This window comes from Primulina eburnea, unplaced genomic scaffold, assembly GCF_022965805.1.
Source record: "Primulina eburnea isolate SZY01 unplaced genomic scaffold, ASM2296580v1 ctg739_ERROPOS11973397, whole genome shotgun sequence".
Taxonomy (NCBI): Eukaryota; Viridiplantae; Streptophyta; class Magnoliopsida; order Lamiales; family Gesneriaceae; genus Primulina; species Primulina eburnea.
The window spans coordinates 2,548,050-2,571,757 of NW_027331510.1; the positions used below are offsets into that span (position 1 = coordinate 2,548,050).

General features: G+C 35.9%; 6 protein-coding genes across 10 annotated transcripts; 1 reads left to right on the plus strand and 5 right to left on the minus strand.

Annotated features, from left to right (window-relative positions):
• Positions 1-681: 681 nt before the first annotated feature.
• On the minus strand, positions 682-3,078 carry LOC140821765 (ras-related protein RABB1b). Of its 2 annotated transcripts, none has more exons than XM_073182359.1 (6): positions 2,951-3,078; positions 2,637-2,776; positions 1,900-1,982; positions 1,519-1,723; positions 1,334-1,402; positions 682-949 (listed from the first exon to the last, which is right to left on the minus strand). In XM_073182359.1, exons 2-6 carry the CDS (start codon positions 2,682-2,684, stop codon positions 857-859), a joined length of 498 nt encoding a protein of 165 aa, XP_073038460.1. In that variant the 5' UTR covers positions 2,685-2,776; positions 2,951-3,078; the 3' UTR covers positions 682-856. The 2 variants fall into 2 exon arrangements, with proteins under 2 accessions (XP_073038460.1, XP_073038459.1); XM_073182358.1 differs by having other exon boundaries at positions 2,928-3,078.
• Positions 3,079-5,187: 2,109 nt separating this feature from the next.
• Positions 5,188-7,582, plus strand: LOC140821764 (28 kDa ribonucleoprotein, chloroplastic-like). Its single transcript, XM_073182357.1, has 4 exons — positions 5,188-5,642; positions 5,971-6,072; positions 6,805-7,089; positions 7,328-7,582. The coding sequence occupies exons 1-4, from the start codon at positions 5,271-5,273 to the stop codon at positions 7,388-7,390; spliced, it is 822 nt and encodes a 273-aa protein (XP_073038458.1). The 5' UTR covers positions 5,188-5,270; the 3' UTR covers positions 7,391-7,582.
• Positions 7,583-8,096: 514 nt separating this feature from the next.
• On the minus strand, positions 8,097-11,608 carry LOC140821817 (uncharacterized). 2 transcript variants are annotated; one of them, XM_073182437.1, is made up of 4 exons: positions 11,469-11,608; positions 9,736-10,329; positions 9,082-9,256; positions 8,097-8,856 (listed from the first exon to the last, which is right to left on the minus strand). In XM_073182437.1, the coding sequence occupies exons 1-4, from the start codon at positions 11,472-11,474 to the stop codon at positions 8,471-8,473; spliced, it is 1,161 nt and encodes a 386-aa protein (XP_073038538.1). In that variant the 5' UTR covers positions 11,475-11,608; the 3' UTR covers positions 8,097-8,470. The 2 variants fall into 2 exon arrangements, with proteins under 2 accessions (XP_073038538.1, XP_073038539.1); XM_073182438.1 differs by lacking the exon at positions 11,469-11,608 and having other exon boundaries at positions 9,058-9,256; positions 9,736-10,201.
• Positions 10,638-12,801, minus strand: LOC140821818 (uncharacterized). Of its 2 annotated transcripts, XM_073182439.1 has the most exons (5): positions 12,670-12,801; positions 12,051-12,158; positions 11,738-11,802; positions 11,469-11,647; positions 10,638-10,901 (listed from the first exon to the last, which is right to left on the minus strand). In XM_073182439.1, exons 1-4 carry the CDS (start codon positions 12,763-12,765, stop codon positions 11,500-11,502), a joined length of 417 nt encoding a protein of 138 aa, XP_073038540.1. In that variant the 5' UTR covers positions 12,766-12,801; the 3' UTR covers positions 10,638-10,901; positions 11,469-11,499. The 2 variants fall into 2 exon arrangements, with proteins under 2 accessions (XP_073038540.1, XP_073038541.1); XM_073182440.1 differs by lacking the exon at positions 10,638-10,901 and having other exon boundaries at positions 11,255-11,647; positions 11,743-11,802.
• Positions 12,802-14,410: 1,609 nt separating this feature from the next.
• On the minus strand, positions 14,411-17,685 carry LOC140821913 (small ribosomal subunit biogenesis GTPase RsgA 1, mitochondrial). Its single transcript, XM_073182594.1, has 5 exons — positions 16,970-17,685; positions 15,884-16,105; positions 15,595-15,789; positions 15,277-15,470; positions 14,411-14,826 (listed from the first exon to the last, which is right to left on the minus strand). Exons 1-5 carry the CDS (start codon positions 17,633-17,635, stop codon positions 14,661-14,663), a joined length of 1,443 nt encoding a protein of 480 aa, XP_073038695.1. The 5' UTR covers positions 17,636-17,685; the 3' UTR covers positions 14,411-14,660.
• A 945-nt stretch (positions 17,686-18,630) lies between these two features.
• On the minus strand, positions 18,631-23,659 carry LOC140821912 (serine/threonine protein phosphatase 2A 57 kDa regulatory subunit B' theta isoform-like). Of its 2 annotated transcripts, none has more exons than XM_073182592.1 (3): positions 23,295-23,659; positions 21,476-22,930; positions 18,631-19,425 (listed from the first exon to the last, which is right to left on the minus strand). In XM_073182592.1, the coding sequence occupies exons 2-3, from the start codon at positions 22,688-22,690 to the stop codon at positions 19,066-19,068; spliced, it is 1,575 nt and encodes a 524-aa protein (XP_073038693.1). In that variant the 5' UTR covers positions 22,691-22,930; positions 23,295-23,659; the 3' UTR covers positions 18,631-19,065. The 2 variants fall into 2 exon arrangements, with proteins under 2 accessions (XP_073038693.1, XP_073038694.1); XM_073182593.1 differs by having other exon boundaries at positions 21,476-22,981; positions 23,050-23,659.
• Positions 23,660-23,708: the final 49 nt, after the last annotated feature.

Consider the following 23,708-nt stretch of genomic DNA (forward strand, 5'->3'; position numbering starts at 1 on the left):
GATAAATTTTTTAAATATATAAATATTAAATTGTAATTTTAAGCTATTAACAAAAAAACAGAAACAAAAAAAACATCTCAAACTTACTTCCAGTTTTTTATTAATAATAATATGAGTTGAAGCAGAAGCTGATAACCGCAAACAACCTAAAGTACTTTCAACCAACTAAAAGCCAAGAAGTGTTTTTTAAAAACTTTTTCAAACACTCCCTAAATATGAAGGACCTTGGATTAACGATGAAGCTAATAGTCCCACTCTGGCAAGTCGGCTTGTCTAGCTGTTAATTAGCTCACCTTTCTGCCTAAGAATTTCTTGATATCGCGCCTCACTTTATAAATAAACTAATACGAGTATTGTGTATAGCTCCATATAACATGAGAATATGAGGATAATGAATAAAATTTTACATCAAATTTCGATCCATGAAAAACCTTGGCATTTCTTTGAGATCATAAATTTTTCAAGTGTCTTTTCCATAAATTTAGCACACATCCCTACTCTAGAAGCCTAAGATCAAGAAAACCATTGCTAGCATGATATATATATAAAACCAAAGCACACATCCCTACTCTACAAGCCTAAGATCAAGGAAACCATTGCTAGCATGATATATATATATAATCAAAGCACACATCCCTACTCTACAAGCCTAACATCAAGAAAACCATTGCTAGCATGATGTGAAAATGGGTAACATTTATCTATATCATATATAGCACGGAAGTAAATCCATTATATGTTGCAATTCATACAAATTTCTAGCACTGTGAGTATGAATACAACAGAAGTTCAACATAGCTGATTACAAATGCACAATACACGAATCCACAATTCTATATTAGTTTATGTACAATGATCAATTGCAACATCCACCCCTTTGAACAACTGTTCCATCTCTCCCTCCTGCTGGACCTTGAGGCCGCCCATACCCAATCTTGATGCCAGATGACTGCAATTTCACCACAAATGTTTAATCTCAGATAGATTCCCCCAAAAAACAAGTATAAAGGCCATCTATCTAAGTCACACAAAATGCATTTCACGATATGATGATATCGAGTTCATAATGGTACAATTACGTACTTAGAAAGGTAGTTCGTCAACATGGGTATCCTGTTACAACAGAAACCATAAGACTACTACAATTCCATCAATAAATTGAAAATTCTGCCCATGCATTAGTTCATAGTCGCGTAAAAATGTTAAACAGACGATAGCAACCCAAAATCTTTTAGCAGCTTGAAACAAGGGGTACCATCAAGTACTGTCAATACGGCTGTGCCGGCTTGTGTGATTACATCATTTAAGGCAGCATATATGTTTGTGCCCTTACCTCATTAGATACATCAAAGACACCTTCCTGGATCTTCTGAAGTATCTTTGATGCAGTCTTTGTAAATGCCTGTGATGCAGCACAAACATGACATAGGTAAAAATGTGAGAGAAAATTTCATATACAAAGTAGGTGTCCAATTAACAAACACAGATAATTAGATTGGACATTGCTCAAAATAGCACCTCCTCCACGTTTCGTGCTGTTCTTGCAGATGCTTCCAAGAACAAAAGTCCATTTTCTTTCGCAAACTGTTCTCCCTCCTCTTTGCTAATAGCTCTTCGGTTCGCAAGATCACTTTTATTTCCTACAAGCATGATTGTCATATTTGGGTTCGCATGCTGCCGAGCATCTTCCAGCCAGCTTGCAAGATGATTAAATGTCTCTTTCCTAGACATCGGAACAGATTCTCAGCATCAGACAAAAAGACTCACTAATAAAGTAAAAAATTTGAACCCAAGAGCGTACACAAAGCAAAGTCAAATCCCTGCACATTTGTAAGCATAACATACATTATCTTGAGCTTGAAGCAAGCAAAAGATCAGTCTGTGGAAAAACTATGATACCTGGTGATGTCATAAACCAGAAGTGCACCAGCTGCTCCTCTGTAATAAGATCTAGTGATGGATCTAAAGGATTCTTGGCCAGCCTGGGAGAAGGAAAAGATCTTCAATCACATGTCATAAAACAATAAATTTCATTTGGAAGAAGCTGTAATTCATTGTCAAAAGGATACTAAACACAACAAATGGACGAAATAGGTGAATTTATGTTAGATTTCAGCTATAGGAGAATCTGATTATGAGCAAAAACTTGAATTAGCATAAAATAATTCAAAAGGATCATTTTTAAAAAAAATCACTTAGTTTACTAGATCGGGGATGCAAGTGGCTCGAATGTTTCAGCAAAAGAACAAAAGGACCAGATTACTAGATTGGGGATGCAAGTGGCTCGAATATTTCGGTTGCACATGATGCTTCATCCTACTGATTATAGACTTACATGAAACAAATATTGGATGAACCTAATTAACTAGGATCATTTTAAAATTCACTTAATTTAATCTTTTTTAAAAAAAGAAAATATCACGCACCAGAATTCCCAACAAACGAACTGGTAACAACTTCGTGCAAGGAAACAACAAAAAAGTGCAAAGACTTGGCACTTCTTAATCAGATTTAACCACCGTTAAGAAACCTCAGGAACATCACAAAAAAGCAATCGATTCTATAATCAGTATCAACACGTTAAACACCAAAATCAACAAAAACAAGTATATAAAAAGAAATTCACAAAGAATTACAGTATCCCAAATCTGAAGCTTGATCGGCCTTCCATCAATTGTCACCATACGAGCCCCAAATTCAACTCCGATTGTGAGATCATGCACGGGTTGAAACCTCTTGTCCGTAAATTGCAAGAGCAAACACGATTTCCCCACTCCTACAACATTATTCGTCGATTCAAAACAAATTCGTATACATCAATTAGCTCTTAAGGTTAAAACAACAAGTTTCTAGGGTTTCCACACAAAAGTTTCCACTATCCGACAGGTGCTTGAGAAAGTTAGAATAAAAAAAATCAGTTGGCTTGCCAGTGTCTCCGATGATTATGTACTTGAAGAGATAGTCGTACGACATTCTTTTGATACGACGTCGTCAATTAGTGCGGTGGAATGTTGCCGATGAAGAAGAGTTCTGTAACTCCGCGTTGGATGGAACTGACGGAAAGCTACGCACGCCAATATATATACTAGTGTATCGAAATGACCAATATATATACTAGTGTATCGAAATGACTTCAGTGAGAATTGAACCTATAACCTAAACTTCAAAAATAATGACTATATCCGCTGAACTACATATAACTTATATTAAAATTTGAACATTTTATTAATATATATAATTAGTAAAACAGACCAAGACATCAAAGTTAGTTAATCTAAGTGTCTTACACTTAATATAATAGTATATATATATATATATATATAGATATATATATATATATATATATATATATATATTTGATAAATACAATTATGCAAAAAATTAAAATTATGTCACATGTAATATAGATAAACACAATTATGCAATAAATTAAAATTATGTCTCATGTGATGTATTCACATAAATCTAAATATGTGACACATATCAACCCAAAAAACGAATAACACAAACAATAGACGAAGAAAATTTGATACATAAAATAGGATAATTTAATTGTTTCAAAATCTTGTTCTTGATTATCAAATGATTAATCAGAACAAGTCAAAGTTCTGATACCAAATGATGTAAATTCGGTTATGCATAATAAGCAACACAAACTAGATCTCGATTCAATGAACACAAAAGATTCTTTAACCGATCTTTAATCTTTGGAACAAGCTACGTTTATTTGCCACTAAATCACATGGTGTAGTAACAAATAACACAAATAAATAATTGATCTCAAGCAAATCTTCAAAAATCCTGTCTTTGACCATTCTTGTGAAAAACTCTTCTTAGACACTTACTTGATTGATTACCATAAATCCATGAAACGCTACTCTAAATCTCGTTAATCGTTCGAACACTATTGATTTTGCATCTTCAACCACCTTTAAGACCGTATGAATTATGATTGAAATAACAACGTTTTTTTGGTAACTACTTCCAAAAGTTAACTCGCAATACCCGATCAGATTCATATCAACAATGCATGATTCAAACGTAACATATACCATCATGTTGTCCAGTTTTTATTTAGTTTTCTGTCACTTAAGTACTTAACGATATAATTTGTTTTCTAACAAATTTTATCTTATTTGTTTTATAATTCGAGATGAGATGACTATAACTTTGATGGTTATCGTTTAAGGGTGAGTTTATCTAACTAAATTTGAAGCGCTTTCTTATTAAACTTTTTTTGGGGGATGCAGAAGATAAAACTTATGTCTGCAAATTGCTTGGATTTTATACGACAAAAAAAAAAAGTTTTGAAACCTTGTTTTAGATGACAAAAACTTATGTGAGACAGTCTCACGGGTTGTATTTTGTGAGACATATCTTTTATTTGAGTCATCCATGAAAAAATATTACTTTTTATGCTAAGAATATTACTTTTTATTTTAAATATCGATACGGTTGACCCGTGTCACAGATAAAGATTCGTAAGACTATCTCACGAAAGACCTACTCGTTTTAGATAAGAGACCGTTAAGTTAAATGGGTCCATATGTGATTTGTGACCCATAGGTCAACTAAATGCATAAGACGCAAACGACTTAGTTTGATAACTTACCTAGTTAGTTTTATAAGTTATACAAACTTGGTACATCGTTAAATTTATAATGTAGTGGAAATAAATGTTTCAGTTTGCAAACATTATTTATGATTTATAAAAAAAAATAAAAAAAAATGGATATCACAAGATACTCAACTTTGCTTTATTTATTTATGTTAAATTCTTACAAAATAACCGTACAACTCCAAGAAACATTGATACCCTTGGGTTTTCTATCTTTCTTTATTTCTTTTTATTCAAGGTTTTCTTTATATATTCTAAAACCTTAAAAAATATTATTATTTTATGGAAATTTATTTTATTTTTCAAAGTATATGTTTTATATTTATATTTTTCTATTGATTTGACAAAACGTGACGACTATTAAAATTTTTCATTTCTTTTCATAAAATATGTCAAAACATAAATATTTGGGTTGTTGAGATAGTCAATTTGGGCTATTCTTGTGATTGGATCTGCTCGTGAGGTTTTTTAAATGTAGCCCAAATTTCCACCTACAATCGACGCCGTCGGGGCAAGGCACTCCAGGGACGGTAGGATTTTCAGACCCGACCCGACTCGACCCGACTCCGAGAGAGAGCTCCCATTTTCCTGGCGATTATTGCGGTTCGAAATTTCTTATCTGCCAGTTTGCCCTTTCTAACTCCGCCCAACGATGACGTCAGCAAATGCCCCTCATCTGAAATTGCTAGAATGCTGCGGTGCCACCACTGCCCCTAGAATTCAACTCACCACATCCACCCAACCACTCTCGCTCAGGCAAATCCACAATTCCACGACATGGGCTTCACTCAAATCCAGGATTTCGCTTTCAAAGATTGTCCCATTAGTTGCGCAGACTTCAGACTGGGCTCAACAAGAGGAGGAGGAGGAGAGCGTGGAAAGTGATGGTGGAGGTTTGGAGGAGGATTCTTACACCGAGCCTTCTGAGGAGGCTAAGCTCTTCGTCGGGAATCTGCCTTATGACGTTGACAGTGAAAAATTGGCTGAGATGTTTAATCGAGCTGGGGTTGTGGAGATCTCTGAGGTATAAATATTCTGCATTTCGTGGCCTGGTTGTTTCTTTGGAATTGCTGTGGATTTTCTTAGTTTTCACCAGGCATTGTCTTACTATGTAGTTCCATTCCTGTTGCATTGTTCTCGTTAATGATGTTCTGAACCAATAAACCACCCTTCAATCATCTCCAGGATGCTAAAACCACACTAGAAAACAGGATAAAGGTTGTAAAATTTATTAAAAGAATTAGCGTGCTTAAAGATGTTATCTTTATCACACTGTTCTATGGTTATGGAGGTGAACCTTTTGAGTATTATGAAAAAATCAAATGTGCCCTTATAAGTTTATGTCATTGTAGGTTATTTATAATAGGCAGACAGATCAAAGTAGAGGATTTGGATTTGTGACTATGAGTTCAGTGGAAGAAGCTGAAAAGGCTGTCGAATTGTTCAATGGTTATGTAAGTTTTTTATTGCTATCGATTCATTATGTTTTCCTAATTTCCACAAAGATTTGCATGGTGGACCGATGGTGCATATGAACTTGACAACTTGCTCACTTTTGTAGCATCCTGCTTTAGTTTAGACTCCTGGTAATGGGTTACATTTTCATGGAAAAATTTCAAGTCTTTTCTGTCATTGAACATTAGCCCCAAGAATTCAAGTATTTCTCCAGTACTTGATTCTGTATGATTTTTTGATCTATTCAACATTCACCTAGTGGCTCCCTGAAAACTGGAATACTCTTTTTGGTTTAATTCCCTGTTGAGATAAATTTTAAAGTGGGTTTGGAAATACAGGCACATTTGGATCACTTCGATTTTTCAATGCGGTATGGTAGTTAGAAAAAGATTATTTTTTTAAAGAGATTGAAGTAGATACAAAAGTATCTCTATTTTTTGATTCTCTATAAAATTTGTAATTTCTGTTTCTTTTAAGCACTTCAAAAAATCCTTAGAAACTCTCCCAGATATCAATAAAAAACTACTTATAAGTGCTTCTTTTAATATAAAAGAATTTTTTTAAAAAGTTTTTTTCATCCAATCACACTTTGAACTTCATATATTTGATTCTTTGATAAGTTCTACTTCTATACCCTTCCCATTGTATATGAGTTTTTATGTAGTCAGTTTGGTGTCAATTTCTAGAAATGCTTCATTTAAAGTGATATATTGGATCCTGTTATGCTTTAGGATATAGATGGAAGACTTCTAACCGTAAATAAGGCCGCTCCTAGAGGTTCACAGCCCGAAAGGAGTCCTAGACTTGCGGAGCGTGCTTCATTCAGAATGTACGTCGGTAACTTGCCATGGCAAGTGGATAATGCTAAGTTGGAGGAGGTGTTTAGTGAACATGGAAAAGTGGTTGATGCTCGTGTAGTATTTGATCGAGAGACCGGTCGATCACGTGGATTTGGTTTTGTGACGATGTCAACTGAGACAGAACTCAACGACGCCATAGCTGCTCTAGATGGACAGGTAATTGTTATATTTTCACATTTATGACTTTAAATTTGCTTTCAAATTGAAGTTTGAAAAATATTTTTGGCTAAGATTAACAGTCCCATTATATCGTGCTAGATTAAATTTCAGGGTTCAATCCTGTTTTGCATAACTCAGATTAGGTCGCCTGGAAAGAATCAAATTGTAATCGACAAGATCATGTCTTGTGAAATTTTAAGATTCTAACTCGGTCGAATGTACTTCTGCGATGCAGAGTTTGGGAGGCAGGGCAATTAGAGTGAATATTGCTGAAGAAAGGCCCAGGCGCTCCTTCTGATTCAAATATTTTACAGTTGGTTGGTACATAATTTGTGATTCTTGGTTCAGTTAAACACCTTACGAGACTTGAGATTTTAAACCCCTTTTACCCCCAATTCGTTTTTGAAAAAAAACAATGCTGCAATCTGACGGTTTTATATGTTTAATTAAATTCCGAATTTTTCCACCTATGAAGTTCGGCTTCTGCTTATTTTTCTTCAGACGAGCTATGTTATATTATATTACAGTTTGCACGAACATAAACTGCCATGTTTATCAATTATATCACCCAGGAAGTAAATTAAATACAAATTACATTTAGTAAAATTTTCTGTGTCGTCGCAATAGCTTTTGAGCTGATCTTACTAACATCAAACATTAAATCGAGACAGTCGGAAAACAGCAAAGAGGGAGCAAATGGGTTGATTAAAACTTTGAAGAAACTTACACTACATCTAATTAAACCATCTTTCTCAATATTAATCAACCAAAATAGTATGTTCTAGTACGTGAAAACTCACTTTCATCATAACTAGTTTATGGTGCTTCGATACATATTTAGTTTTGCAAAAATACGTTAGGATAGTGGTGGTGTTGAACATGTATTTAGAAGCAAATTTCAGGCAACAAGGCGTGATATGGAGAGAGAGCACAACTCTATGGAACTGCTGAGGTGAAACTAGCGCCCCCAATCGGGTCGGCACCTGATGACATTACTCTATTCGTTCTATGGAAACATGTTACCGAGAAGCATTCTCAACAAACACCACAAAAGCAAAACCAAACATTACAAAAGTTATGTTGGTATTCTCCTACACCCATGTTTCTAACTTCTACAACAAATGAAATAGGGGATGAGTAAAACTACCAGAAGCAGCGAAAAATGGGACATACATGTAAAACAATACGTCTTGGGTCCACCTATGAAGTTCAGCTTCTGCTTATTTTTCTTCAGAAGAGCAATGTTATATTACAGTTTGCACGAATATAAACTGCCATGTTTATCAATTATATCACCCTGGAAGAAAAGATATAGGATGAAATGAGCTGGCTTATTGTCATGTAATTTACCTTATCAAAGTTGAAAAGAGACAGGAAACTAATGTTTCCTTGAAAGCCCGAGAAACACAGTAGCCGATGAAACTTGAACTCTAAGATCAGAAACATCAACATCGTGTCCGCCTTCAACCATACCCCATTTATCAACCTGTAAATCTTCCTCCAGCCGAATCAACTCAATAGCCTGCTCAATGTTCAACTTGCCACGAAAAATTCCGATTGCAATGATCAATGAATGAGCAGATGCAGCAAGTGCATCAATTGCAGCCAGCTCAGAGTTATCGGTCTTTCGAAGAAGGTTCTCAATGGCATTAACAAGACCCTCCTCTTGCTTGCCACCAAAAAAACTGGTGTATGTAACGGGCTTAAAGCCAAATTCCAACTCCAGCCATCTAAGTAAAGGATCTAGTTTTTCCACTTGGCGTTCTGCAATTAATAAATATAAATTGGTAATCAAAACATACTAGATGAAACCTCAAAATACAGAAAAATGCTTTCTTCACACACATGAATTTACTTGAGCAACGAAAGGTTTTACATGTTAGTACTGACAGAGTGTGTTAGCAGAAAAAATTCTCCAAGCTATTTAACATGGAATGACACGAGACATTTAAAGAGAAGTGGCACCGCTTGAAATATAACTGTGAATACCCAGGAGATCACTCGTTAAAGGATCATCTTCAGAAGCCCGACAAAAAACCAGATCTTGATTGAATTTCTTCATCAAATTTTCAATAATCTTCGGCCGAGTGATAGGAACTCTTTCTAATGCAGTACATGCAAGTTTCATCAGAGGCATTGTAAAGGGTCTAATTCCATCTGCCAGCTACAAATTGGAAAATTTTCATCATTTGGTCCACTCGTCTCTTAAAACACGAATTCAATTTATTTAAACGTAGCTATAAACTGCAAGGGACAAAACAATTGAGATACAGGAACAGGATAGCTAGTCACACAAAAAGCACTACCAAAAAAATTTGTTCGCATCAATTCATATTGAAATCGACACATGAGCAGATAGAAAAATAAATAACACAAATCGCAGGAAAACCATATCAACAGAATTGAATGATTTCCTAAAAATGCAAATAACCGAATAGAGGGAGAAAATGGAGCTAACGCCTCCAAATCTTAAATTTTTTATTTTTATGCATTAATTTTTTAAACCACCCCGGAATGCGAGTCGTCCATAGAAGAACAGAAAATTTTCATAATAACGGATTTATCATAACCCATCAATGAGGAAGGTTATACCATATAAATACATTACACGGTATCGACTAAAAAACAGAGTCAAGGGGGAACCTGATAGTCCCATTCAACAGCAATGGCTTTAGCAAGAGCTAAAGTAGGGCATTTCAGAGGTTTCTTTGAAGGGGATTTGAGAGTCCTGTAGTCTAGCATTACGGTCCATCCGTTGCCATCGTCAGCTTCTCTGGTGGTCACTTCTTTGTAGAATCGTTTGCCCACTATCGAACCGGTCATGAATGACATGGGCATCATCACGGATGAGGATGATTTAGACGACGTCGCTCTGGCGGAGCTTTTGAGGAACAAATGGTCATTGTTATCTGTAGCTGCGGCGGATTTCGGGTCTTCAGAAGAAAAGGTGAATGATGGGGACAGTTCGGGATCTCCAGCCGCAACGGAGACGCCGCTGATTCGGCGGAGGGTAGATATCGGAACCTTGAGGACGGTGGGGTTTAGGGTTTTCCTGATCACCGCTGACGCCATTTGTATCGAGGAAGAGTTGAATGGGAATTGGGAGCTATGTTTGTCTGAAGAATAACCTGGATAACTTTGGGAGTGAAGAGTCCGACCCGAGTCCAAATTTCTTAGATCCAACTTTACAGGTCCAGGCCCGTAAATAAAAGGGCCGAGGTTTCTAACCCACGGTGCCTTGCAGATAATTCAAAGATAAAAAAAGGAATTTATTAATATTAAAAATAACCTCGTTTGTTAAATATTTCACAATAATCTTGCATAATTTATCTTTAATAAGGATCCTAAAGTAAATTTTTTTTCTACCACTACAACTCAGTGAATTATTTTTTCCGAAAAAAAATTTGACCCATATTATTCCCCAAATAATTATTGAAATAAATGTATACTACATAATTTTCAGTTTACCACTGCTTTTTAATAGTCTAAAAAGATATGAGTTTATCATAATTATTAAATTCATAAATATTTTTGATGCATTGATGTTGGATTCTAATATTTTATTTTAATGATGTACCAAATCATAATTTTTTCATTGACATTTTACAAATTATTAATATAAGTAATAATTTTAATGATAAATAAATTATTACTCCATAGTCGAATAGGAGAAGAATATTAAGGTCGTTTGAAGCAACACTCCTGCACGGTATGGTTTGGACACATCGGCTGAGTACTGCCACCGCGACCAATCGACGTACATGAAATGCTCAAACCAACCCCAACTGCAGGAATATTTACCGACATCCCTACAAATTCAAAGACCATTCCAAGTTCAACAACAAGACAGGCGGCCCCATGTTTTGTCTATCTTACAAATCCAAAATGGTCAAGAAAACTAAAAAGATCAGATTGTATGATGACTATTAGACTATAGCTTGATGAACACTCAGGGACCATGCATATGGTTTCTTGGACTATGTGATGTAATAAACGGACCATAACTAATCTGGCATTACCATAACCCGCCAGTATTTTGATTCTTTCGGCAAAAATAAGTGTTTCAATAAAGATTTTAGAGCACAACCATTATTGACAGATCACGCAGCAAATTTTTCGAGGTTAAATTGAGATTTCCGACCAAAAATAAGGTTTAAAGATTGGCAAAATGTAATGCATTTACCATCTATCATATGAGGCTTATAATATATTATAAACATCACTAAAGATCTATTTCTTAGATGATCGGTGCTCAAATACAAGTAATTGGTTTTGGTTCGAATGCTATCGTATTACCATTTACTTGTAGCTATAAATCGAAAAGGAGAAAATCTAACTCTATATATGACAAAGCAAGTGCAGATTCATCTTCATACCAGCATACAACTCTACTTGAAGACGATAAAATCACTTCTTCTGTGGTGGATCCCTGCTAAGTCCATGCCTTTTTAGAGTTCTGATATAATTTCTCATGAGAGCGAACTTACAGCTACCGAGATGATAAAAGTAATCCCATGTAAAAATTCCCGTTTTATGCAGGTCATCAAAGACTAATCTGCATCAATTGCAAAAAGGGTAAAGTTGTGATTAAATCAACAGAGAATGTTTCCAGAACTTGATCCCATGATTTCTGGCAGTATTATACCTCACCCCATAGTTTCCAACAGGTTCTGCTGACATGATTCCCACATGACTCCTTCCAGATATAACCTGATTCAAGCCAAGTTTTTGTCATAACTTTGAAACAATAAAGCAACAAAAAGTGAGAAGTTCTAATTCAAACAACATCATTCCTTGAAAAGGAAATATCTCCACGACAAGTATAGATTATTGAATGATGAGAAAGTTAGTACTTCCATCTCATTAATCTAATCTTTTAGAATTCTTAGTTCATGAGCTGGATATCTTGTAGTATACTAATCCGATTATGCAGAATAATATTCATCTGAGTTCAGTACCTTTTCAACCCCAATTGTTCTGATCTTACTGTCAACAGCCGGGCTATATATTCTCAAATACTCGGCTGACAAAATATATGCACTGCCATTGTTATATTCCACCTTTACCTGATACAAGGTCCACAACTAACTTAAATTGACTTATGTAATGGCCATATATAAGAGATACCAAAAAAGTAATTTTTTTCTAAAAAAAAATAAAATAAATATGTCGAAATGGTCTATAATTCCTATATCTTGTCCAGAATCATCAATCTATTTCTATAATTGAAAAACAACAACTGTATCAACGTCATGATAATCAATCAAGGTCCTAGTGCTCCAATTATTACATTTCACTGTTTCCATTCCTTTGACTTCCCCCATCAAATTACAGTTTCTCCATCCAATTTCTCAGTTTTACAATATTTTGTCGATTTTTACCATTTCTTCAAATTCCCTTCACAAATAAGTGAGAAAATAACAGCACCATCACCTCCGTTCTCCTCCATCTATCCAATTTATCATTCATATGCAATAATAAGTAACATGATCTAATCAAATCCTCGAAAAGTAAAAAAGAAAAAAAGAAAAGAAAAAGCATCGTAATAACAGATGCAATCAGCGCCATGGAACTTACAGTTTTCGGGGCGTGAAGAGAGAATTTGGTGAGGCGCGGGAGAGATTCCGTGACAGTGTTTAGGCTTCGAATTCCACCCTCTATGATCCTCTTCATTATTCTCTGATTTGTCTCCCTCCAGTCCTTCAAACAATCGCATCTTCTTTTGAATCGAAGTACAAGGCCAAGATTGATGTTTGGGCCGCTTAACAATTAAATTTGGGCTTCAAATGATATGGGCTATACTTGGACAGGAAAGGCCATTATTTTATCGTATTGGTTTAGATATCTTTACGGCACGCGGAAGAATAGAATTGTCACTAATTTTTTTTAACCCAAAGGGAGGGTTGGATAGGTATCTAAGGATGTCTAAAAATAAATAGAGATAAATAACTAGTCTGATATTTTATAATATATGTTTGGTTTGTATGAGTATGAAATAAAAAAAAGTTTGTCACAACTTGAAATATAACCACAATACATGCATAGTACATACTTTATCTTCCACCAATGTTTACAAAATTCGAACCCAATCTACAAAACACCAAGTTTCATCTTCCAGCAACAATGTAAGGATTTCAAGATACTCGATAACTTATATATTATCAATCATATTATAATATATTCCAAAATATTTCTTAGGAATATCATGGCATGGAGAATTAGTTACCAAAAAGTTATAATGAACAATTAACAAGTGTTGAGAAGCTAACACACCAAAGAAAGTCTAGCCTCATCCGGAAGACTCAAGAATAGCTCTAAGTAGCTTGGTTTGTCAACTAACATTGCTGCAACTACAACTTTTTAGTTCATGACAAGTTCTGGAATCCTCGCCAAGACCCATTCAACTTCCCATCCTCTCGAACACCTCGTTTTCTTGACTCTGATGGTTTGGCAACCGATTTCTCTGTAATATTATTAATTTCATCTACAAACATATATTTGCATCGTGATTTGCACTTACGTTTTAATAACTTTTTCACTACCAAAATCATTTACCGATGAATGGTTGGTTGCAGAAACTGTAAGGACCCCATGATCACTATATCTTTTGGGCGTATTTAGACTAGACCAAAGCTTCCCTTATGATAGTCCATGAGCCCTTACTTATCGAAAATTAATACCAAGTCTCTTTAATTCAAATACTTGTCCCGAAGGTCTTGGATTCGAGACTTGAAAAACACATATTCTACTGCTGAGAAAAGCTTTGGCTCAGTCCCAGCATATTCAAAAAAGATAGTGATCATAATGTCATTACAATAAAGAGGTCTTTTACGTTAAGAAAGTAAATAATTTAAAAATGAGAGAATATGCGAAGACATTACTCACTTTATAGAATAAAAATTTGCAACTGAATTTTAATAACATCTTTTGGTCTAGAAATAACATTCCGTAAATATTATCAATAATGATACGTGTTTATTTATATAGACAAATAATTATCTCCATAATTCAGTCAAATATTTGATATGAAAAACTATTATAATAAATTAATCAAATCAAGGCACAAAATAATTGATCAAAAATTAATTTAATTACCAAAAAAAAAAATCAACTGTATTCAAATTCAACTGATAAATAACTATGCTTTCATAATCTATATAAAAACCATTCTCCAACTGCATAAAAACTCTTCCCAACCTCAATATATAATCGAAGGAACATAGAAAAAAAAAAGAGAAGGAACATGGATTCAAGTTTAGGTGAAAAACAGATTGACAGAGCGGTCAGCAGACCGATCAGCAAAAACAAACGAAAAAACAGTTTTAAATTCTTAAAGCCTTTAATTGAGAAAATTATTGACTTTACTTTCAAAGTACACTACACTCCAATATTTGACAACATTCATGATTCTACTTTGTGTTAGCTTCCACTAAAAAATACACAGTTTGGACATTGTTTAAAGCCCCCGTTGTGAAAAGTAGTGAAGTGTTGCCCAAAGGGAAACGGAGAAGAAGTGACTATTTACCGTGCTTATGTATCATTTATACAATATTTATCGATTTTTCCCCTCACATCCCGAGCATAGGAGTTTCATCATCGTCATCGTCGTCATCATCAAGCTCATCAAACTCATCTAGTAATGACTGATTCAGCTTCTTGCGAGATTGTCTCCGGTGCTTCTTAGGTTCCAATCTGGGTTCCGCTTGCTTAATACCTAAGCCTCCCACCTTGAACCTGAACCAAGTTCCAGCTCAGATATAGGAAGAGAAGTAAATAGACATGACACGGAAAATAAAAGAATAACCTGAGCTCTTGGCACGCTCGGGAAACACTATGTTAAAAACTATGAGATTAATTTCCATTAAAATGGTACTAAAACTGTTCACATTCTCGAACTTCAGTAACAATTGCTTCGAAATTACACTCATGAAATAAAAACAACAGACTAGTTTGTCAACAAAGCAAAGGATCAAGAATATACTCAAATCCGATAATCTACAGTCGCATAGCAGTTAAAAGCTTTTAACCAGAAAATAAGGTTCGAATGTTTCACACAAACATGCATCCAATTAAAATAATCGGTATCAGTAAGTACCCCTCTTAACGGCCAAGTTATTTGTAGGATTGCAATAAAGGTCAATAATATATGAAAGTAATCATCGCACATCTTAAAGCCAAGCATACCTAACATCGCCTTCTCTTTTAGTTCCGATGGTCCTAAGTTGAAACTCTTCTCTGATTTTAATTTCATCGAGCAATTGAAGATAGTATGGATATCTTTCCCAGTCCCCTTTCACCAAACATCCAGGTTCACCTATATGTAGGCAATTGCTGAATGAACACTTGCCAGGACCATTGTCTACTAGAATTTTCTGGATCTGAAGAAATGTCATTTGAACACTTGAGTTTAAATATCACATATATAATACTGCACGCCTGATCGAGCTAAAAATAGATAACAAAAAACAATTAGATAACAGAAGCATAGTCAGCAGTAGAAACCTCTGGGAAATGAAGTGCGAGGGACTGTGCTGTTACTTTCATCAAACTTGGCTGGTTAAATCCAGGAGTGTCAGTGAGATATCCTCCTCCAGATAACGGAAGTAAAGAGACGTTCCGAGTAGTATGCTTTCCTCTTCCACTTCTCGTTGACACCTCCCCAACGCGCTGCTCTTCAAGCCACTTGCTGCCTAAAATCTGAATTGTTGATTTAGGAGGGGAAGAGTTATTTATCAGTTTGCTGACAAAAAACAAACAGACTACATATATATGTGAGAAATTGCGAACCTACAGGTTCTAACCAATTATCATCTTCAGCAGACCGAAAACAAGTCTGATTGCCTCTTAAGGCATTGATCAAACTAGATTTACCAACTCCGCTGGGACCAACAATAACAGACATTTGGTCTCTCAGGATGAATTGCAGAGTATCGAGACCTTGCTTTTTATCAACGCTACAAAGAACTGGTTCATAGCCCCAACTACGAAGCCGGGTTTTCCACTCAGATAACATCTTCAAAAATAATACATCAAAAAAGTTAATTTAGTTATTACAAGGAAAAATCAGAACAAAAATATTTACTTATAACATTGCATGTAATAGTATCAGGCTAGCTATATACAACAGATGAAGATGTGAAGGTCTGAAAGGAAAAACTTAAGTTGCTTGGGCTCTGGAGTTCAAGAGCTCAAGGATTGTTTCATAAAAAGATCCAAACAAATCTCAAAATTATTTCTCAAAACTATTGAGTTTAGTCGAGTTGAAAGGGCAGCCAAACACCATCTAACGTATTCATCTGAACAGTGTGGACATAAAACAAGAGTCTAAGTAGATCAAATTTAACATGAAGCATCACTACAAGCATAATCTGCAAGAATAGCTGATGCATCAACAGATAATTTAAAAGAAAAAGGAATTTGTTGCTGATGGGAAGAGTTTCTGACAGAGCTTGCAATTATAATGGGATATAGTCAAGTTTGTACTCTGCAGAAAACTAGTTGACATAAAAACTCTTCCCATCAGCAACAGAGAGGCATTTCCTTTGCTTTGTTGATAGACTTGTCTGTTTTTTTTTTTTCACCAGCGTAATCTCGAAAACAATGTTTACAGAAGTTTGAGAATGTTAATGGTTTTAGTACCAGTTTAATGGAAATTAATCTCATAAGTTTTAACATAGTGTTTCCCGAGTGTGCCAACTGCCAAGAGCTCAGGTATTCTTTTACAATCTGTGTCATGTCTATTTACTTGTCTTCCTATATCTGAGCCGGAATTTCGGTGTTGCGGCGGTAATTGAGTTACGCGAGCAGTAGTGCATTTTTATTAATCTTATAGAAAGTAAATGGCGTAAATAACTGCTCAAGCAAACGAATGTCGTACCTCTTCGTCCACAAGCTCTATCTTATTTAATGCAATAGTGAGTGGAAGACCAGTAGACTCGGCCTCCACAAGAAACCTAGTAAGCATGAACGGCTCGAGCTTCGGTTCATCCAAAGAAAATAGCACCAGAAAATGATCAATATTCGCCACAGGAGGATCGAAAATCTCGCTCTTCCGCTCAAAAACGTTCTCAATCATTCCTCTCCTATCCACCCAATCAATCGACCCGACCAAAACCTGATCGCCTACCAGCACTCTCCTCTTTATCTTCTTCAACAGCGATTTCACGTAACACAGAAGTTCCACACCGGAGCTCGCAGAATTTTCATTTCTCGAAGATTCCAAATGCAGCGAGTCGACAACTACTCGCATGAAATTGGCTTGCGAGGAAGCGACAGTGCCTATCGCTTGATTCTCAGAGAGCGGAGGCGTGTCGTTGGGCGAAAGAACCGGAGCGAGAGAAGAGAATTGCTTCTTCAAGGTTTCTCGAGCCTTAAGGAGGATCCTTTGAGGCTGTTGCTGCTGTTGAGGCCTTCTGACATTGCTAGGGTTCTGCTGCTGGCGCGCGACTACAGAGCTGGTAAAAATGTAGCGGTGTGAGCGGACGATGGCGGCGGAAAGGACAGGCGGCAGTTTTTGGCGGAAAGAAATCGAAGCGATTGCCATGACGGTGATTAGAAAATGGAAAATTTCGATTGCTGGTCCTCGTGTGAAGTACAGACTTTCCATAAGCTTTGGATAAATTATTTAGTAGAATAGAACGGAACGTGCATCAGTTATTGGACTTTGACCCAACTTAGGGAATTTTTATTGGACTTGAGCCCATTTACAAGTGAGATTCTCACAATAACCCGGATCTTTTACAAGTCCAGCAAGAAGAATATATTAATAAATATAGCAACGCGCCACCACAGAAAGTATCTCACAATAACCCGAATCATTTACAAGTCCAGCAAGAAGAATATTAATAAATATAGCAACGCGCCACCACAGACAGTATCTCCAGGGGATGGGATGACAATTTTCTTCACGAGTTTGAGATCAACGGAGTAAACTCGAAATTGGGATGGTGATCCTCGATTTTTTTGAATTTAGATTCGGGTTCGGAGATTTTTTAAATCTCCGATGTAATTCAAGAAAGATATGGAATTACTATTCACATCCTCGAAATCTCCGAACCCATCCCGAAAATAACATCAATAATAAAATAATAGTATTATTAATATAATAATAAGATTATTTTTTAAAATACTAATAATCTTATTATTATTAATATTGATATTACTATTAATATTATATCTAATAATAATAGATAATAATAAGTTTTGATTTGAGAAAATCTCCGAATTCGTTATTGTCTTGCCATATTAATATATTTGAAACAGAGATAAGAAGTTGATCCCCGAAGTTTCGGGTTTAGAGATTCCTCGAACCCGAAAAAAATCCCCGAACCCGAAAAACACAAGGATTGGGGTGGATATGGAGGTGGGGATGGAATTCGAGGATGTGGATGGCAAACCCGTCCCGACCCCGGCCCATTGCCATCTCTATTCAAGGGGTAATGAATGATTTTGGAGCCGAAACGTTCTACTTCAGAGGATAGTATTTTAAATTTTTAAACAAAAACCTAAACTTATAAACATATTAAAAAAACCAAAAAATAGAGAAAGATCGTTCCTTTCCGTGTATGATGAGATACATTATATCCTTATATTTATAATTGCAGATTAGAGGACACAAATCAAAAGCCCAGTTCAAAAACAACTACATAAACCAGTAAAAACAGAATTCTTGCAAACTAGCAAAGAAAATGCCAGTTCACTAAAAAAATTTTTTTGCATGTAACATGCAGTGACGACCCTGCAGGCTACCACCTAATCTTGTTTATCCCCCAAAGTTCCATATGCATGATCCTGTAACTGCATTAGCCCGCGAATGATCATACCCCATGTCCTTCAAAGGGATGCATAAGCCAATAAACAATAAAGAAAATACTCAATTCCAGGGTCGTCCATTCAGCTTTGATCCCATGATAGCCATTCTTGGTCAGAAATACGCACAGGAAAGTTGAGCCACAGCAAGAACTTGTACGGTCTCTATCCAGATGGTGTTTTAGCGTTTGTCCTGCTAGGAACAAGCACGGCTTCATTAGATGAAGCTTTTGCAGCAGATATTTCTTCCATGCGTTTCCATACTGCTACACGTTTTAACTTAGTCTCTTCTTCCCTTGCTTCATCTTCTTGGAATCTCAGTAAACACTCGTCGAAGAGTTCCGGATCCACATCGGAGAAGAGTTTGCGGACATTTAGTGTCAAGCTCTGCACTGCCTGGTTCCAGTGGCTTCTTGAATTCTTCTCCAAGGAAGGGAAGATTATCGGAAGTATTACTTGACGATTTTGTTTGATCAGGTTCTCAATATGATCATTGTTCCATAAAAATAGAGCCCTTTCCGCCACCTGCAATATAAATAATCCAATCAGCTTGATTCCCAATGGAGGAGTAGCTTTTAAATCTTCTGCTAATATTTAGTAATACTAGTAAAAGATGCACATGCATTGCATGTGCTATTATTATTTTTAATTTGATCAAATAATACTAAATAATTAACACGAAATTATTTTCGATTTAGAAAAGTTGTTCGATTTAAGAAGGAAGTTTTATTTTGATTTTTTTCTATTTAAAATATAGAGTGACTTGAAAAAGTTTTAAGTATGGTAAGAAGGGTAATTATGGAATTAAATATTTTGGTGTCCTCAAAGGTAGTTATTCTAAGGCTCTCACACTTAATATAATAGTATAGAAGTATAGAAGTATAGATATCTTCTCTACATTGATCGAGTACTTGTGGCATGTTTCATACAGATGTACAGCCAAAACAAAACTAACTGTGAGCCGAACTGCATTTTTTTTATAACTTAAAAAACAAAAAGCCAAATTCAGTGACATTATAATTTGACGGATGAAGATCGTGAAACAAGAGAGGCACTGTTGAAAACGTATCAAAATCCCAAAAGAGACAGGGACCCTGTCCTAAATAATTCAGAAATACGCACAAGAGGATGAAAAGGAATAAAACACTTGATACAATCCAACCTCATTGAGGTTCTCCAGTGGAACAGACCTGAATTAACCACAAATTTTCGAGAATTTTTTCCCTTGCCACTCAGATCTCTGTAAATGATTGAAACATTAGGCTGCTGTTCTAAGATTTCTCTTACCGGATAGGCGGATACTCTAACAAATGATGCAGAGTGACAAAGTCGTAGTTTTTTTAACTGTCTTATGTTATTTTGCAGCAGCTTTTTGTGAGTCGTTTTCTTGTTTTACATTGAAACAAATGTTAGAGATTCCCTCCTACTGACGCTTCTCCAATGAAGACCAGTTTGGCCACTTGCTAGTAAGCATCCTGGACAACCACGAATGACTACATGTCTGTTCTCATGTTCATTTTCAGAATACTAAACTATTAGATTTTGCGTCCCTTAAAACACCTACTTCATTGTAGTTCCACCATGTAGTACAATAAAACTTCTCGATCCCAAGTACAAGTCTCAAACTACCAGCAAAGTTTTATTCTCTGTGTGCCCGTTTAAAGCATTCCATGCCGAAGAAGATGATCACAGTCTTGACAGAATAAAAAAGTTTATTATATATCACTACACCCATAGTCATATGAATAAACAACTTGACCTCAAACAAAGACTTTAGTGAATGTTCCCATTGTGATAGGAATTCCTAAATCAATTAAACATGAATTTGAAAAAAGGCAATCGGTAGAACTTAAGATAAGGAATGACACATGAATTAACAAGAGAAAGGCCTCACATAGGTAGAAGAAGTGCTATTGCTACAGAAAAAAGCCAATGCTCGGACTCAAAGCCTCGAAATTCAGAACCTCAGATTAATCAAACAGAACTAGTCCTCATTGGTTTATGTCTTGGATAATAGACAGTTCAAAAAAATTACAAGACAGACCAGGGAAGCTTAATACTTAATAAAAGGAAAATATAAAAAACCAAGCATTAAACCATCCTACATGGTCAAAATTCATCCAAACAATGCCTCACAGCATATATTTACATTAGTTAAAACTCATTTAACAAGATGGGCTCAGTGATGGAACTAGAGCTGTTACATAAAAACACTATGGATCCTTTAGACGTCAGACTTGATATAATGGAGAATAATGGCCGCAAACCGACATGTGGTACGTTGTAGTCCATGAATGGGAATAAAACCAATAGATTGAAAACAGTGTATCTACTACTCCATTTAAACCAAGAACATCCAATTAATGCTTCACGGAATATCAGCATAAAATAAGTATTACAATAGCGAACACACCCTCGTGCTTCTATTGACAAAATGGGACTTGAGCATAATTAATATGCCAAAAATGAATTGAGACCCTTAAGGTAGCAGATTATCATGGTCTTAAAACCAACATGTCATAGTAAGTAGTAAGCAGTGAATGGAAATAAAAGGTTAAGAGATTTTCTGGCTAACCTGAAAATGTAAGCTGCTCAAGCATTGACCAATCTGCCGAAACAATGGAACCATACATCGCTGGAACTCTGGAGGTTGAGTAGCTTCCAATACTTCCTCTAGTTCACCCAAGAACATAACCTCCTTTGAACTGTTTGTGATCGGCCAATATTTCAGTAGGCCTCGTATGACAGTATCAGCAAGTTTGCAGTCCTTTTCCACAAACTGTGTGATGCAGTAAGATAGCTGCTGATGATACATTGGTATGGACTTTGGCTTGTGAAGAGGAATTAACGCCCGAACAAGGAAAAGTTTGTGCTCTTCTTTCAAAGGCAATGCAAATCCATTTATAATGCTGCCCAAAATTTCTAACATTTGTGCGATGCCATTGTACTTCTCCGTTTCAAAAATAAAACAGTAGAATATATTATTAATTGATTTCCTTATGAATGGACGATGCACCATGAACTTCCCATATACCCGGTGCATGACGGTTTTTAGGTATTCCCTTTCTCTGGGATCTTCTGAATCAAATAGATCCAGTAACCTTAAAACAAATGAGTGATCAATGTAGCGCTTAGCCAGCTTTGCATCTGTCTCTGGTGAAGCCACAAACCTGAGAAGAAATTCATAGACGAGCTGCAAATGGGGCCATGCAGGATCCATTAAGGGCTCCTCGTCTTCCACATCAAACGTCTCTAAAACTTTGTTTTCATGATACTGAGTAGAGAGTGTCCGAAACAAATTTATGGATACCATTTTCATGATCTCTTGCATAACTGTTTCACTAAACTTCCCATTGGGCGAAGTCACATAATCAACAATCTCTGTCAATGTCTGACGCTTGATGTCTTTTTCTTTCAAATTTTTAGCAGGTTCAGTAAAGTCAAATAGAACACAACACAAATTCAACTTTTTAATAAACAAGTTTTGCTTCTCTGCATTTTGTACATCCCTAAAACTAGGAAGTGCTTCATATGGCACAGCCCAGCCGGTTCCATTTACCTTTGTATGCAGTGAGTCGCATAGTTTACTTCCAGAAACTAGACCAGAATTTGAAGTTGAATTGGTCCCTTGAAAAAATGCAGCATTTGAATTACCTGACCGGGAACCTGCAGCATGATTGCTTCTGGAAGAAGCAGAAGCATTTGAAGATGAAGTAGAGGATCCTCCATCCCGATTCTCAGCTAACTTGCCTTGTTTTCGTGGAAGTCTATTGAGAATATTTTTAATCATACCTTAAAGTAAATACAATCCTCTTCAAGTAAGTCCAATTTGTTACAATCCAACTAAAATGCTAATATACCGAATAAGAAAAACATATATTACATTCAGGAAACGGATAATTAAACCAATTTCATTTACTATATCTTTTTTATCAAGGATGCATGCACCTATGAGGCTATCTTCCCCACCACCAAAAGTAAACACGCAGGATCTTTGTGCTTCTGCTGTTACCAGCTAAGGGCATCTCATCTGTGAGAATAGAAGGGACATAAAAGAAAGCATAAACCGAATTGATACAAGCTAAGCCCACGCAACACAAGCCAGGTTCTATATCAAATTTTGAAGCACGAGCAAAAAAATCACCAAACCCTTTAAAGGAGATACGTATTGCACAAAATCCATCCATCTGAAAAGCAGGTACGCTGATACTTGAACATAATTTCATGTAAATTTTATATCAACCAGTTTACAGCCCAGATGCGGAAAATAGATTCATATTGAAGACATAGCTAAAAAATTTACCCTAAAGATAATATGTAGGGAAATCCTGCAACTTTGACTTACAAACGCCTCAAAAATAAATCAAAGAAAAGGTCACGAGATTAGAGCTCACCTCAAATTTCCCCTTTCTCCCAAAATTTCCCAAGTCCCAACTATCCAACCATATCAGAAAGCGTCAAGATCTGGGCGTGATCTTGAAAACCCAGTTGACATTCTTCATCAGAACTCGCCAATCAAAAAGTACCTATCAAAGCAGTAACACACACACACCGAAACAGCATAACCACCCACGCACCTCCGTTTCAAACTTCACACGTACAACTATGAAAAACAGGACTGCAAAAACTATGGATTATGGTTGATAGAAAAATAAAGCAAGAGAAAAGCGAAGGGAGGCTGGAAAAAAAAGAATGAGTTTTTGTGAGTTGGGTCAGTGATTGAAATCTGAACATTGACCCCCGCAAATGGGCTGCAAAGAAAGGGAGAGCAAGCAAAAGTAACGGGGTTGGGTAAAGTAAAAACGAGA

What these genes read in the sequence shown, in the direction of transcription:
- LOC140821913 (XM_073182594.1), bottom strand. Translation starts at nt 17,635, where the DNA reads ATGGCAATCGCTTCGATTTCTTTCCGCCAAAAACTGCCGCCTGTCCTT. An exon ending in TAGAGCTTGTGGACGAAGAG is followed by an intron (nt 16,106 to 16,969) that starts GTACGACATTCG and finishes TTATTTTTGAAG; the next exon opens with ATGTTATCTGAGTGGAAAAC. An exon ending in ATGATAATTGGTTAGAACCT is followed by an intron (nt 15,790 to 15,883) that starts GTAGGTTCGCAA and finishes TCAACAATTCAG; the next exon opens with ATTTTAGGCAGCAAGTGGCT.
- LOC140821764 (XM_073182357.1), top strand. Translation starts at nt 5,271, where the DNA reads ATGACGTCAGCAAATGCCCCTCATCTGAAATTGCTAGAATGCTGCGGT. An exon ending in TCGAATTGTTCAATGGTTAT is followed by an intron (nt 6,073 to 6,804) that starts GTAAGTTTTTTA and finishes GTTATGCTTTAG; the next exon opens with GATATAGATGGAAGACTTCT. An exon ending in TAGCTGCTCTAGATGGACAG is followed by an intron (nt 7,090 to 7,327) that starts GTAATTGTTATA and finishes TCTGCGATGCAG; the next exon opens with AGTTTGGGAGGCAGGGCAAT.
- LOC140821912 (XM_073182592.1), bottom strand. Translation starts at nt 22,690, where the DNA reads ATGATTAAAAATATTCTCAATAGACTTCCACGAAAACAAGGCAAGTTA. An exon ending in TGAGCAGCTTACATTTTCAG is followed by an intron (nt 19,426 to 21,475) that starts GTTAGCCAGAAA and finishes TTTATATTGCAG; the next exon opens with GTGGCGGAAAGGGCTCTATT.
- LOC140821765 (XM_073182358.1), bottom strand. Translation starts at nt 2,973, where the DNA reads ATGTCGTACGACTATCTCTTCAAGTACATAATCATCGGAGACACTG. An exon ending in CTGGTTTATGACATCACCAG is followed by an intron (nt 1,724 to 1,899) that starts GTATCATAGTTT and finishes TCCGATGTCTAG; the next exon opens with GAAAGAGACATTTAATCATC. An exon ending in TCTTTGATGTATCTAATGAG is followed by an intron (nt 950 to 1,333) that starts GTAAGGGCACAA and finishes GTGAAATTGCAG; the next exon opens with TCATCTGGCATCAAGATTGG.
- LOC140821817 (XM_073182437.1), bottom strand. An exon ending in CTGTTGAATGGGACTATCAG is followed by an intron (nt 9,257 to 9,735) that starts GTTCCCCCTTGA and finishes TCCAATTTGTAG; the next exon opens with CTGGCAGATGGAATTAGACC. An exon ending in TTTAACGAGTGATCTCCTGG is followed by an intron (nt 8,857 to 9,081) that starts GTATTCACAGTT and finishes TATTAATTGCAG; the next exon opens with AACGCCAAGTGGAAAAACTA.
- LOC140821818 (XM_073182439.1), bottom strand. Translation starts at nt 12,765, where the DNA reads ATGAAGAGGATCATAGAGGGTGGAATTCGAAGCCTAAACACTGTCACG. An exon ending in CTCTTCACGCCCCGAAAACT is followed by an intron (nt 12,159 to 12,669) that starts GTAAGTTCCATG and finishes ACCTTGTATCAG; the next exon opens with GTAAAGGTGGAATATAACAA. An exon ending in GTTGGAAACTATGGGGTGAG is followed by an intron (nt 11,648 to 11,737) that starts GTATAATACTGC and finishes CAATTGATGCAG; the next exon opens with ATTAGTCTTTGATGACCTGC.